Genomic DNA, 12989 nt, shown 5'->3' with positions numbered 1-12989 from the left:
GGGTGAAATGAAAACAAACATTACATGAAGGTCCCTGACTCTTATAGATTCAACACAGATTAAAGTGGGAAGCTAAATTAAACCAGCAGTTTCACTAGTACCTATATAAAAGGCGTAAACATGGGAAAAAGAGACAGATAAGTAGGTCATAGACAAAAAAGCAAAACAATCGTAGAGAACTGTGCAGTTGGCTAGTACTCACCAAATCCATTAAATGATGTGGACAAATTCACAGCATGGCCATGGATCTGAAGAAGGATGTAGGCTTCCACCAGCAGAAGAAGGAAGGAAAGGCACATTCGCTCACTGTGCAGTACAAGAAAGAAGAATCCTAGAAGGAATAGCACAACCACAAGGACTGCCGAAAAGACACTCCCAAGACCATAGGCCACCACCGTTGTCTTGCCACCATGCCCATCCAGTTGGCTTTTTAAGGACTCCTGCATTCTCCTGTAAATCTGGGGGATGACATGCAGAAGTTCAGCTTCAGAGCAGGGGGCCCCTTGGTAGCCACTCACAATCTTTCCTTCAGAGGCCCTGCTGTCTTTCATGTAGACCATTAATGGGTTCCAGAGGACAATGAGAAGGCCAAGAATGATGAGAGTGAATATTGCACGGGGGCATACGGCCAATGCCATCTGGATAACCTCTCGCAGTTTGGCTAGGCTGTCCTCAGTGCCAGAGCTAATAGCCCAGTAACATGAAATCCAGAGCACAAGCAAAGGGAAGCCCAAGCGTACAAAGAAGACCAGAGGATTAGAGCTGTTCAGGTTACCATAGTGTCGCAACCATCGTTTTACCAAGTAGACCATGACAGCTAGGCACGCCACACATACCCCATATGAGAGGTTTTTCATCTGGGAGTTCTGGACTTCGGATAAAGGTGTCAAGAAGGGAGATGGCACGCAGTATGGGGATTCATCACGACAGTTGTGGAAAAGGCGTGAGACATAGACACAGGCCAGAAAAGAAGCAAGGAGGCCCAGAAGGGGAAGGCCTTCTTTCCGGTACCCAATCACAGTGGACTGCTTGTTAGTATCTGGTATGAAGCAGTTGGTGACTATGGGTGGCACCATCAGCTTTCCATCCCAATGAAGGTTTACGATGAGAAGGATCACCAAGGACTGCAGAAGAAATGGTGCTACCCACCCCTCGGCCACTACAAAGCTGTCAGAAAACATGGCAGCACATCGAAGGAAAAGCATAGCCAGAGGACTAGCACTTCTGAGGAAAAACAGAAACCGCTGCATCATGCCACGCAACACAGTGGGTGACTGCAAACCAGCAGGAGGCACTTTCTGAGACCTCTGTTTGAGAAAATAGTAGAAGAAGGCCAGCTGTGATACCATGGTTGCCCAGAAACACACCGGAAGAAGCTCCATCTTATTGAGAGATGCCCACGGTCCTGAACGTAGCAGAGCAGCTCCAGCCAGTCCCCAGAGCAGTGGATAGAAAACCAGTCTTCTGTAGGTATCCTCCAATGGGATAAGCATCTCAGAAACAATATAACAGAGGAAACAGGAAGTTGCAAGAAGTGCACAGCCAGCAACCATATGCAAGGGGTAGAAGCGTGCCCAGGACTCTATGCACACTCCTCTGGCATCCTGCAGGTAATGCTGAAAACTCTGTATCAACCGTTGTAGGTTCACCTCATATTCGGCGGTGTTTATAAGTGTCTTCTGGGCTTTAGAAAAGAGGTGGACATAATCCTCCTCAGCAGCAGCAAATAACTCCCTCAGGTGTCTCAGCTTCTCAGCAGGTAGATCCTCTGCTGCCTGTGAATATGAATCCAGGAAACGACTCACCTGCAAAATGAGATTGAACACTCGATTATAGCAATCCATGTGAGAGAACCAATTGTTGGCAAAAAAAACAAACACAATTCAACCTTGGCATGATAAAACTCTGGCAATGGGAGCGGACTATGTGCATACAGTAAGTACAAAGTCTAGATCCTTTTACTTCTTGGCCTTTGTGTTCCTTACCCAAGACTCATAAGATAGCCATACAAGGTCATGAAGTTTCTAACTAGGCAAATACAGCGAGTCATGCATATGCTGTCATGCATATGCTGTGGAAATGTGCATTCATCCCACAGGTCAAAGGTTAGAATCCTCATAGGGCATTACTCAGCCTTCCATCATACCGAGGATGGCAAATTATATACCATTAAATGAGTTATTTACAGTGGTAGAAGACAGCAATAACTTATATTAAGTGTCATTTAAAAAAATAAGGAAGCGATTATACTACCCTGTACCCCAAGTAATCCTAAACAAATGGTGGAAATGATATAGAAATGCTTCAGGATCTGGCTATTAGTTCCTGTTCACAAAGTCGAATCACCATAGTAGTGTTAAGCTATCATGGGCAAAGGATACCATGTATTGACTATGGGTTGCTCAGGATGGGGTACCAGTTTGAATGGCTAAGATCCTTACCATTGATGGGCTGTAGGGCAACCCCAGTCCAATAACTGGATAAAAGCAGGACTCCGGCAGCCATTGGCCAGATCACTATTAGAGCCAAAACCCCTACGAAGAAGAGCAGCCCACTGAAGATCCAAGGACAACCGTTGCAGCTGACCAGCATAGTCTCAAGCCAAGTCCCGGAGAAGTCCTGCTTCTCTCTGCTGGTCTTCAGAAGGTCCCAATCGGTGCTTCAATGCCTTGACTGGTAAGAACAACCTGTTCTGACGCCTGTCAGAGGATCTGTGCCTGCTGCGGCTCTGGAAGTGTCCCTGGGCCACCCGGTGGACTGACCAGCTCTCCCCTGGTCTGCCTTGCTGCAGCAGTCACCATTTCGACATTATCCTTGTAACGTTGTTGATCTTAAACTTGTGCAACAAGACACCAAACCATCCTGACTAAAGAGAAGCTCAGTAGAGCCTACTCCTTTGTTCACAACGAGTGGATCACCTGTCGACGCCTGACCATGGTGATTCCTGCTGTAACCCATCTTCATCATGTACTGGAGGTCTCCCGTTCCACAGCGATTGTCATCTCGTCATGCCATGGGCGCCCAATTGTCCAGTCTACAGAACCATCTAACAAGAGGCCGGAACTGCAGACTAGCCGGATCCAATCCAGCAGCCAAAGTAACTTCTGCACCTTCATTCCTTGAACCTCAGTCAACCAGACAAAGCCTAGTGAGCCCAGCTGATTTAGGAACCTCGGAAATGGTTGCTGGACAAATCAGATTAAGGGGGGGGGGCGAGTTTGCATACTCCCCACCCCTGCAATAGGGTTGTATGGGTGTAAAGTCCTAACCCTATCTCTCCCTTGCCTGACTAAGATAGGTGGTGGTCTGGTCAAGGATCCCCCCCCCCTGGGCTTCCTCTAGAAAGGTGGGACTGGGAGAGAAATGTGCAAGAAGGTTACTTCCCTTTTTATTCAACTCTGGAAAATTTACTCACAACCATTGGCGTTGGCAACTCTTGTTCGCAAATCACACAGTAAACCCTCATAAAAAGTACTAATTGAGGAACTAATGACGTTTGGGCCCAAGGCTCCAAATCCTAGTAGGATTCAACTTATTAAGGACAAAGGACCTTATCTTATGCTTATCTGTGGGTGTCCCACCTGTCTACTATCACTTTACTTACCTGTCTCCAACTGTTTTTAAATTGCTATGTGCTCTGTTTGTCACTGGCATTACTAAACAGTTACTTAAAGTGTTGCTCTTGACATTACTAACTGTCTTAATGTTTTGGTGTTCTGCTAGACTTCCCCAGACCACTCCCTTCTGAGTTTAAGCCTTACTGCTTTGCTCACCACAATAAGTTGACCTGAATTTTCATCCGGGGTTGATTCTGAAAATCCATCATAATACATGTAAAAACAAAAAGGCGGCAGAAAAGAGCGCCAACGTTGTGATTATCACAGGGTATTTAAGGTAGCGTTAAGGTCAGGAAAGGACATACACATTGAAGACTTGATTAATTCATTTCTAAAGTAAGATTGGTGCAAGATGTTAGGAAAGATTTTCAATTTGCAACTTTCCCTCCATAGTTTCCTATGGAACCCCATTATTTTTGCTATTTCATATCCTGTCCTGACTTTTTGAAGGGAAGTAAAGCCTTCAGCTTCACTACTCTTGCCTTTTGCTGAAGAGAATCCTACTAGTCCTTCAGACCATCAGTACTGGGGAAACTTTGCCTTTTGGAATTCTTATATTTTCACACATCACCTTACAATGCAGTGCAATGAGGATACTTTTGTATCACCCTAACTATTTTTGGTTATTTTTTATATGTGCATAATGACAAGTTGGTGGCAGCAGTTACATTTTTTGCATTATTTTTGGTGTGCACATTTGTGCTTACACATATGGCTACTAGATGTGGCTACTGCCCTAAAATCGCTGTGCCATTAGATTTTCACTTGTCCTTTGGTTATATTGGAGTTTGGCTTTCTTCCTACCTTCTCAGGTCAGGACAGTCCTTTTAACGCCATGCACTTGCTGAGAAAGCGTGTGTGCGTGTGTGTGTCCCCAAAAATGGGGCTGGGACCGTCTAGTCCCAGTCCACATAACTGGTGCCAAAAACATGTCCGATACTGGGGCGGATGTGAAACCAGTAGTTGTCGCTGATTAGACAGCTACTGACTGTTTGAATGGTGCAGATCCTTACCACGGATGGGCTTGAACTTGCTTTCAGCTCGAATTTTAGATGAGGAGGAGGAATCCTCCAGTCATTCATCAGATCCAAGTTGGAGCCAAGAATCCTTCGAATAAGACCAGTCCTTTGAGGACCTGTGGACAACTTCTGCAGTGGACCAGCATCCCGTCCAGGGATTGGCCACTGGCTCCTGTCAGCTACAACACTGACCTGGGCTGTCTGACATGTATAGTAACATGCCCCCTGCCCATGATTGGAACTAGAGCTGATGGTGTGCAGCTGTGAGCCTAAAGAGTGTGAGTGTTGGGGCTGGTTAGTATCGCTCACTTCCCCATTGTCAGAACGAGGCTGAAGGGGTTGGGCTAATCCTTTAAGAGCCCAAAATGGTAATTTTTAAACTCTGTGTGCATAGAGAGGCTGAACAGGCTGCTTGTGTGGAGGAGATCCTGCTGTGCTGCTGTTAAGGCAAGAGTGTTAGGGGGCATTAAGGGTATTTAGGTCTCTACCATGGTATTCCTGTCATTTAAGTGTTTTCCTATGGCCTCCCTGTCCTGGAAGGCATCATTAAATTTCCCTACTCCATTCCAGTTTTCCGGTTGGGAGAAAAGAGCATTGTGGGAGATGTAGTACATCTAAGGGTGGTTTGCTTGTACAATTGTGATATTTGGGCTCTGAAAAAGTTTTTCTGACGTCTATATCTATTCTCTAAGTCCTCTATGGCCGAGAGCAGCTCCTCCATTCCCTCTTTTGCTCACGCTAATGCCCTTGCAGGTGGAGCACATCTTCATGCAGGGAATTGATAGATTCCTCAGCGTCCTCCATTCGGGTGTTTATCTGCTTCATGTCCTTGGCCAGGAAGTCCAGAGATGCATGTAAACCCTCCGTTGTGTCCCACTATCTTTCCTTTTCGATGCGGTTAGTTTCTCTTCCAACGCTGCCATGCACTGCAACAGGTCTGCTTTCGTGAGTGCCATGGCTGCTGCTCATCCTCCTCCCTCCTTCGCTGCTGCCATGTCTCGCTCCTGGTGCCGGGGTCGCTCCTCCAATGGCTCAGCCTCTCCTGGTGTGGCCCACAGGGCCGTCACAGATCTCTGCTTCTTTGAGGGTTTGCGTGGCGGTGTAATGGGCGAGCACTGTGCGTTGTGCCCCCAGCGAGAAACCTAGAGGTATTCTCCCAGGTAGACCCAGAGAATCCTCTATTCAGGTGGCCATGGGAGGGCCGTCGCTCTCGGATCCCAACCCTGGGGGTGGATGAGCGAGGGAGAATCGCCTGGGTAGGGGAGTCCGAGGTTGTTCTCGAGAGTACCCTAGGCGAGACATGGTATCCGCCTTCTTCCAATTACCCACAATCATATAACCCCTCTGCATTTATGGGGTATTTTCAAATGCATGACATCTCCCCCTTTCCTCACTATCCCTCTGAAACTCCTTCAGCTTTCATGGAACAGTACAATTCCATTCCATCTCCCCCTCAACAATTTCAACTAATACTGGGAAGAAGATTATAAGATCAAAGAAGATATTTAAGGCTAAAGGCATAGCTCTCAACCATTTATGTCGCAAAGGCGGGTGAAAACACCCGATTTTATTTTTGGCGGTCGAGAGGCCCATTGAAACCAATGGGCGTGCAGGGGGCTTGGCGGGTGAGTCAGCTGTTTACAAGGCGGGTGACACCCGTCAAACGCCTGTAAGTTGAGAGCTATGGTAAAGGACAGGCAGGTCTTGCTAAGTGTAAGATTCGAGGTCAGGCAGACCCAGCCCTGACCACACACCTGCAGCCCATTGACACACCAGCCCAGTATAAAAAGAGGCTGCTGAAAGAACACGAAGAGCAGCAGTTGGGAGAACAAGAGGGAGGCTGCATGGCCAAGTCCAGCAGGGGATCCCCTCTCAGTCCCAAGTCAGTTTGCCAGGGAGCAGAGTGGACCATGGCAGCCGGAGACAAGTAAGAAGCATCAGAAGGGGCTTGGAGAATCCAGAGGAGAGCAGAGTGCCAAGCCAATGTCCCAGTGTTTGTAAGGGGCTGCAGTGTGGCTAGTGAGCCATGTCTCCAGAGAGCCGGAGAAAGGCAGACTGCAACCTGCTGGCGTTGTGTCCAGCGGAATGCTCGTTCCCTTGGGAGTTTTGCCAGTCCGCAGGGCGGCAAAGGGGCAGGTGGTGAGACCCTGACCTCGACCCAAGCATCCTGAAGAACGCTCGCCAGCACCGCCCTTACCGGTGAGTTTCAGGAAGAGAAAGAAAGTGAAACTCAGTAGCGTGTGGGTGCTGGAGCGAGAGAGAGATTGCAGACAGAGGCACAGAAGTAAAAGACAGAAAAGTCCATTATTGTCCCTAGAAAGAGGGGCATTGTGGGACTTGCAGTGCAGAGACAAATCATATGGAAAAGCCAAAGGGGTCTAGGACCCACACATAAGAAAAAGGGTTCTGGGACCGATGTTATAGAAGAAGTTCTTGAAACACCAGCATTGCCTCAGCCAACAGGAAGACAGTAGTGTTTCAAGGGAGGACAGACAAGAAGGTAAGAGCAACCCGAACCAAGAGGGTGAGAGTGACACAAACAGAAACAAAGCATGCAAGAGGCACCAAGCTAAGAAGGAAGAGAAAGAAATGGAACATGCAAGCGGCATAGAAAAATACATACAGAATTGAAGGACAGATCAGAGTGGCCGCACAGAGGGGCAAGTCAAAAGCCTTGCGTTCTCGAAGGTCTCTGATCTGCAACAACACAAAGGGACTGATATAAGGAAGACTACTTAGGAGAAATTGTGGCAAAAGAGGGAGCTACACTGGGAAAAGAATTTGGAGCAAAATTCCACCCCATCCCCAAAGTGTTGGTCTTGAATTTGGTAAAGAAAGTTAATTTGTGAAAAACTGTGTAGACGGCCTTAGTAACAAGAGTGGTCCCGCACAGGGCTAGCAAATACTGTGCGTTTGCTAAGGTCTCTATGTTAACAATTGAAGTATTGTTAAACTGTTGCAGAAGGGAACCTCAGTGTGAAACATTTTGATTTGATACCGAACCAGGCAAGGAAAGCTTGAGAAAAATATGTTTTGAGAAATTGATACCAAACCAGGCGATGGAAGCCTGAGTGAACTGTATGCTGTTGAACTGTGTGAGTTCCGAGCCAGACGAGGGAATCCTGGAATAACTGTGCCCCATTGAACTGTGTGAACTAACCACCCAAGTTCCTAACAAATTACTATAGCTTGGGGAAGGGAGTGTTATCCAACTCCATTGCCATCCTGATATTATTTGACTCGCTCTTTCGTTTTGACCCAACCCCGTACACATTATCATTGTAGAATTAAGTGAGGGTAAGATTAGGTTTGACACAGACCCCTTTATTATTTTGACAGACTCACTGACTGACATCCTTTAGTTTAATTTGATGGTTGGACTACTCCCATTTTAGAGGTATGGCCAGTTAGAAAGTCTCCAACCCCATTAAAGTTAAATAAAACGTTTTGAAACTGTTCATTTATGTCAGTGTCTACCTTCTGAAACCATGCCCATCTCACACCCCTTGCCCCACCACTCAGCGCACTCAGTCTCCCCAGGTCTAGTGAGGCCTCGCCCTCTGTAGGGTGCTCCAAATATGGCAGAGTGTGCCTCTTCACACCCCCAAAAAGCACCCATCATGGACCACCTCACACTCTGGGTATGGCAGCAACAACATCTCATACTGGGAAGGGGTCCCCGCTCCCGAATAAGACGACCACCTTATCTGGGGCTGGGGGTGAGGCAATCAAATCTGCTTTCACCCAAGGGCTACCTGTAGGCTGGATAAGTATGCTCCAGAGGGCCTTGCTCACTGTGGTTCAATCCCACTTGTTTTATAGTGCTGGGCCTCAAGCCAACGATGGACCCAGTGGCCGGGTGTTAGGCAACATCGTATGCAGTAACCCCGTGGGAGACTACACCACCCTTGTCCTCTTGGTATTAGGTAACCCACCTATTGGTATAGGTCTGTCCTACACAAGTTGGTAGTGTGACTGAGCAGCCAGACTTATCTCAAGAGAGGTAAATGTGAGCTGTACAGATGTATCATTGGAATCCACAAATACAAGTATTCAAATAAAACTTACACTCAAGGTCTTCTAGTTAAATAATTATTTATTTAACAGCCAGTTTTAAATAAGCATTCTTTAAAAAAGGCAATGTGCAACAAAGAAAATACACTTCAAAATACATTCTCAGAATCAAGTCAAAGCAAGTAGATGCACTTTAGAGATGCTTCATACACACTTCTTACACCCTGAAGTGACTTCACTAATTACGACAGTATTGGCATTTATATATCACTTTTGTACGTGGTAAAATTCTGAGGTGGGCAAAAGGGCAAGGTTAATGGAAGGAAAAAGGTTAACAGGTTCTCAGAGCATGTGAGCACTTAACCCTCCCAATGAAGTCTACATAAAACCTTTCCCAGCAATATTAGTTAAACACCAATGTATCACCTATGAGGAACAGTAAGAATCAAAGTCAATGTGTTGAAAGAGTCTGCAGGGAGACAGGACAGCCAAAGTCAACTTGGAGCATAGTCTATGGAGCTGAGGCACTTCTTAGATAACAAAGAGTCTTGCACAAAGTTAGAGCGTTTGCTGTAGAAAATCACTGTTGGGCCACAAGTTGTTACACTTTTGAGAAGTTAGAGCTAGAATAACTCTAGAAAGGCAGCTACTACAAATCTCAACTGAGACAAGCAAGCTACAGACAAAGAGGAAAGTACCCCTTAGTCAGAACACTACCTTAGGTTAGAAGAAGAGGATCCAGCTGACTTCTATCTTGGTTGCAGACTTGCAGATCATGTGTTCCTGGGCCTCAGTTGTGGGGACAAGAGGGAGGACGTCTGGAGGACTCCTGCGCAGCAGTTCGGAGGTGGGCGGCAGCTACAGGCTCTTTTCAGTTCAGCAGCACTTTGCGGTTTCAGCTACCGGCAAATAGCACCACAGCGGATCTCGGACACTGGATGGGCTTCCTTCACCAGCACTCTGGTGAGGTGACTCTAGCTTCGGTCGACCTAATTCAGGAGGGTCCTCAGGATCTTCCTGGAGCTTCGGTCCAGCTTAAAGACGTTTCACTCGACTACGGATTTCAACCCCTGGCACTTGGTTCCAGCAGCAAAGAAGTACAGCCAGTTGGGGAAGGTCTTCCAGCAAAGTTCGTCTTGGGGTTAGTTGGTCCCACCAACCCAAGGGAGGAAGTCTCCCTTTCTGGAGCTTCTCTTGTCTATTAGGAAAAGCAGTTTCAGCACAGCAGTAGGGCTTTACCGGGCAGTTCAACGGTCCAGGTGGATGCACCAAGATTCTCTTCACGATTCCTTCGTCGGATGTTTCTTCCAGTGGTCGACTCCATCTTTAGCTCAAGAAGCCTCACCTTTTATGCAGGTTTCTCCAATTCATGCACAGCATAGCTGCCACTCACACAGCAAGGTGTCTGTCCTGCAAGGACAGCCAGCAAGCCAATCATGACTGGGTGCATTCAGGTTACCAAGGAGAGTAAGGACACGGAGTTTCAGGCACCTCCCTCGCTTCCTGCCCAGCCAGACACACTGGAGCCAGAGCTGGGTTTCAGTACTGAAGCCCACCAAAGGCAAAGCAAACAAAAGGGTGAAACCTGGTTTGGGCGTAGAGTAAAACCCAAGAAAGGCCTCACAAACTAGAAATGGCGGAAAAAGAAGACAAAATGGTCAACAATGGGTGCTATACTGAAGCTGAGGGTTCAGCCTGCGGTAGAAAAGCCCAATGGTAGGAAAATTAAACCACTGCCACCAGCCATTAAAAGTTGTGAGGGTAACGAACATTTTTACATGAGTAAGTAGGAAAAACGGGCTACTAATTTATTTATATTAAATATTATTTATTTGACAAGACGCCACTAGGACGACCCAATTATTTTTTGATGGCTTGAGCTTGCTCCCATCTTAGATTTAGGTTTAGATTAGGCGTTTTTCAACCTTCATATAAAGTTTAATGCACACCATTGAATTGTGATCACTTGTGTGTCTTTACTGTTGCCACCATGAGTTTCTTACAACAGACACAAGTGATCACAGTTCAAGGGTGATTACTGAACAAGGCATACATTTGTTTTCAAAAACTGATTAGCAGAGTTGGCTAATTAAAGTGTTTTTGATTGGCAAAAAACCCATTTGATTAGCAATGGTATACTAATATTTTTAATGTCACGGAAACGAGCAACAATACAGCATTTATATGTACTACTAAGTAAGACATGAGTGAAAAAGAGTCAGGCCTTGGAAATTCTTTCCAATTCCGCTAGACTTGCACGTCAAGTAACTTAGTTTACCTACTTGACCTAAGAGAAATGCACTCGACCCTTGGCAAAAGATTACAAAAAAATGTAAATGCAGTTTCTGTAAAATGGTGCATGTCAGCAAAAACCCACTTTAGGTTTTGCATACTGCTGCAGCACAGAGGCCAGCCATGCACAGTGAAACTTTTATTTGACGTTTACTGCAAATGAATTAAATACAAGTTTCAAATGTCCCCTGCAGATGGTATTCACACACTACATAAGATCTACACGACTAGAGCCCTGGATGAGTGTCTGTACAAGGGTAGGAACAAGTTACTTACCTGTAACTGTTGTTCTCCAGCATGGGTCTGGCATGGATTCACATGCTCATGAATATTCCCCGTCGTCAGGCTGGGAATCCTCGGTAAAGAAAAAACCAGTATCAGTTTCGTTTCTGATCTGTCTTTCGTAGTAGTAACCAATCACTGGTCTCTGCGTCATACTGACCGCAGCCAATGACTGCCCTCTACCTAAGCACCGCCTCTGGCAGCCATCTTCAGATTTGGAAGCACGTGAAGTGGCAGTATGACCAAGTGAAGAGCCGCAGAGGGGTAGGCGGGAGAGTTCGCATGTGAATCCATGCCAGACCCATGCTGGAGAACAACAGTTACAGGTAAGTAACTTGTCCCTTCTCCAGCATGGGGTCTGGCATGGATTCACATGCTCATGAATAAAGAATACATAGCAGTACACACATGCACAACCACGGGAGGTGGCAAAGGCTCAACATTAAGCATTACATCAAACTCAACATTAAGCATCTTACCTCCTCACCAGGCTCACCTCAGGCGAACAGGTTGCGCAGCACTGCTTGGCCGACCCTGGACTCCTCCCTGGAATCCCGATCGACGCAGTAGAATTTCGTGAAGGTGTGCGTCGACCTCCACGTAGCAGCCCTAAATATGTCCAGCAGGGGCACACCAGAAAGGAACGCCGTGGTAGCTGCGATCGCTCTGGTGGAATGGGCTCTCGGACGGCCAGGCAGCGGTCGGTTTGCCAACCGATGACAGTACATGATACAGCCGGAGAGCCATCTGGAAATGGAAGCCTTCGAGAGAGCCTTCCCCTGATTGACAGGTCCAAAGTTCACAAAGAGTTGTGACGTCTTCCGAAAACACTTTGTGCGGTCCACGTAGAACTTCAGCGCTCTAGCCACATCCAGCGAGTGCAAAGTCCTCTCAGCCGGCGACGAAGGCGACGGGAAGAATACAGGCAACACCAAGGGTTCGTTGAGATGGAAGTCCGACTGTACCTTGGGCATGAAGGAGGGGTGCGTCCTGAGCACTACCCTCGTGTCGTGAAAAGTCAAGTACGGGGCCTTGCAGGAAAGGGCCTGGATCTCTCCCACCCGTCGTGCGGAGGTGATGGCCACAAGAAACGCTGTTTTCCACGACAGAAACTTCAACGGGGCCGAGTGCAGAGGCTCGAACGGAGGTCCCATGAGCTTGGTCAGCACCACGTTGAGCTCCCACGCCGGGGCCGGAGCCTTCACCGGCGGGAACGATCTGAACAGTCCCTTCATGAACTCTTTCACCAGACGATGAGACCACAAGGACGTCCGCCCCGTGGTTCTGGTGTATCGGGAGATCGCAGCAAGATGAATCTTGATGGACGCGTGTGCCAGTCCAGCTTTGGCCAGCGTCAGCAGGTACGGCAGTACCTGGGGAGCCGTAATCCGTAGAGGGTTAATCTTCTGTGCGTGGCACCAGACAGAGAACCTCTTCCATTTGTGTCCGTAGCATTTAAGAGTCGAGGACGCCCTGGCCTTTGCAAGAACCTCTCTGCAGTCGGCCGGTATGTCGTATCCTCCAAACTCTAGCGCTGCAGGAGCCAGGCCTGCAAGTTCAGCGATTTCGGGTCGTGGTGGAGGATGGCGCCTCCTTCCCTGGAGAGTAGATCCGCGTCCACCGGCAGCTTGATTGGCGGTGACGCTGACAAGTCCAGAAGGTCCGGGAACCATATCTGCCTCGGCCACGCAGGTGCGACGAGGATCATCCTGCACCGTGACCTCTTGAGCTGGTTGACGAGCCGGATTAGCAGTGGCAAAGGAGG

General features: G+C 47.6%; 1 protein-coding gene across 2 annotated transcripts in view; it reads right to left on the bottom strand.

Moving 5' to 3' along the window:
* PIGO (phosphatidylinositol glycan anchor biosynthesis class O) overlaps nt 1–12989 on the bottom strand; it is a 265206-nt gene that overhangs the window by 180942 nt on the left and 71275 nt on the right. For both annotated transcript variants that reach the window (XR_011280593.1, XM_069626807.1), the window contains exon 7: nt 203–1805. Coding sequence is in view for 1 of the 2 variants with exons in the window: in XM_069626807.1 (XP_069482908.1) it covers nt 203–1805 (1603 nt within the window). In the remaining variant the exon portion in view is untranslated. The remainder of the gene's footprint in view (nt 1–202; nt 1806–12989) is intronic.

The sequence above is a fragment of the Ambystoma mexicanum genome, chromosome 6p (assembly GCF_040938575.1).
Source record: "Ambystoma mexicanum isolate Mex_15411 chromosome 6p, UKY_AmexF1_1, whole genome shotgun sequence".
Taxonomy (NCBI): Eukaryota; Metazoa; Chordata; class Amphibia; order Caudata; family Ambystomatidae; genus Ambystoma; species Ambystoma mexicanum.
Note: the sequence above shows the minus strand (reverse complement) of the source record. Positions and strands in the feature narration are given on the sequence as shown.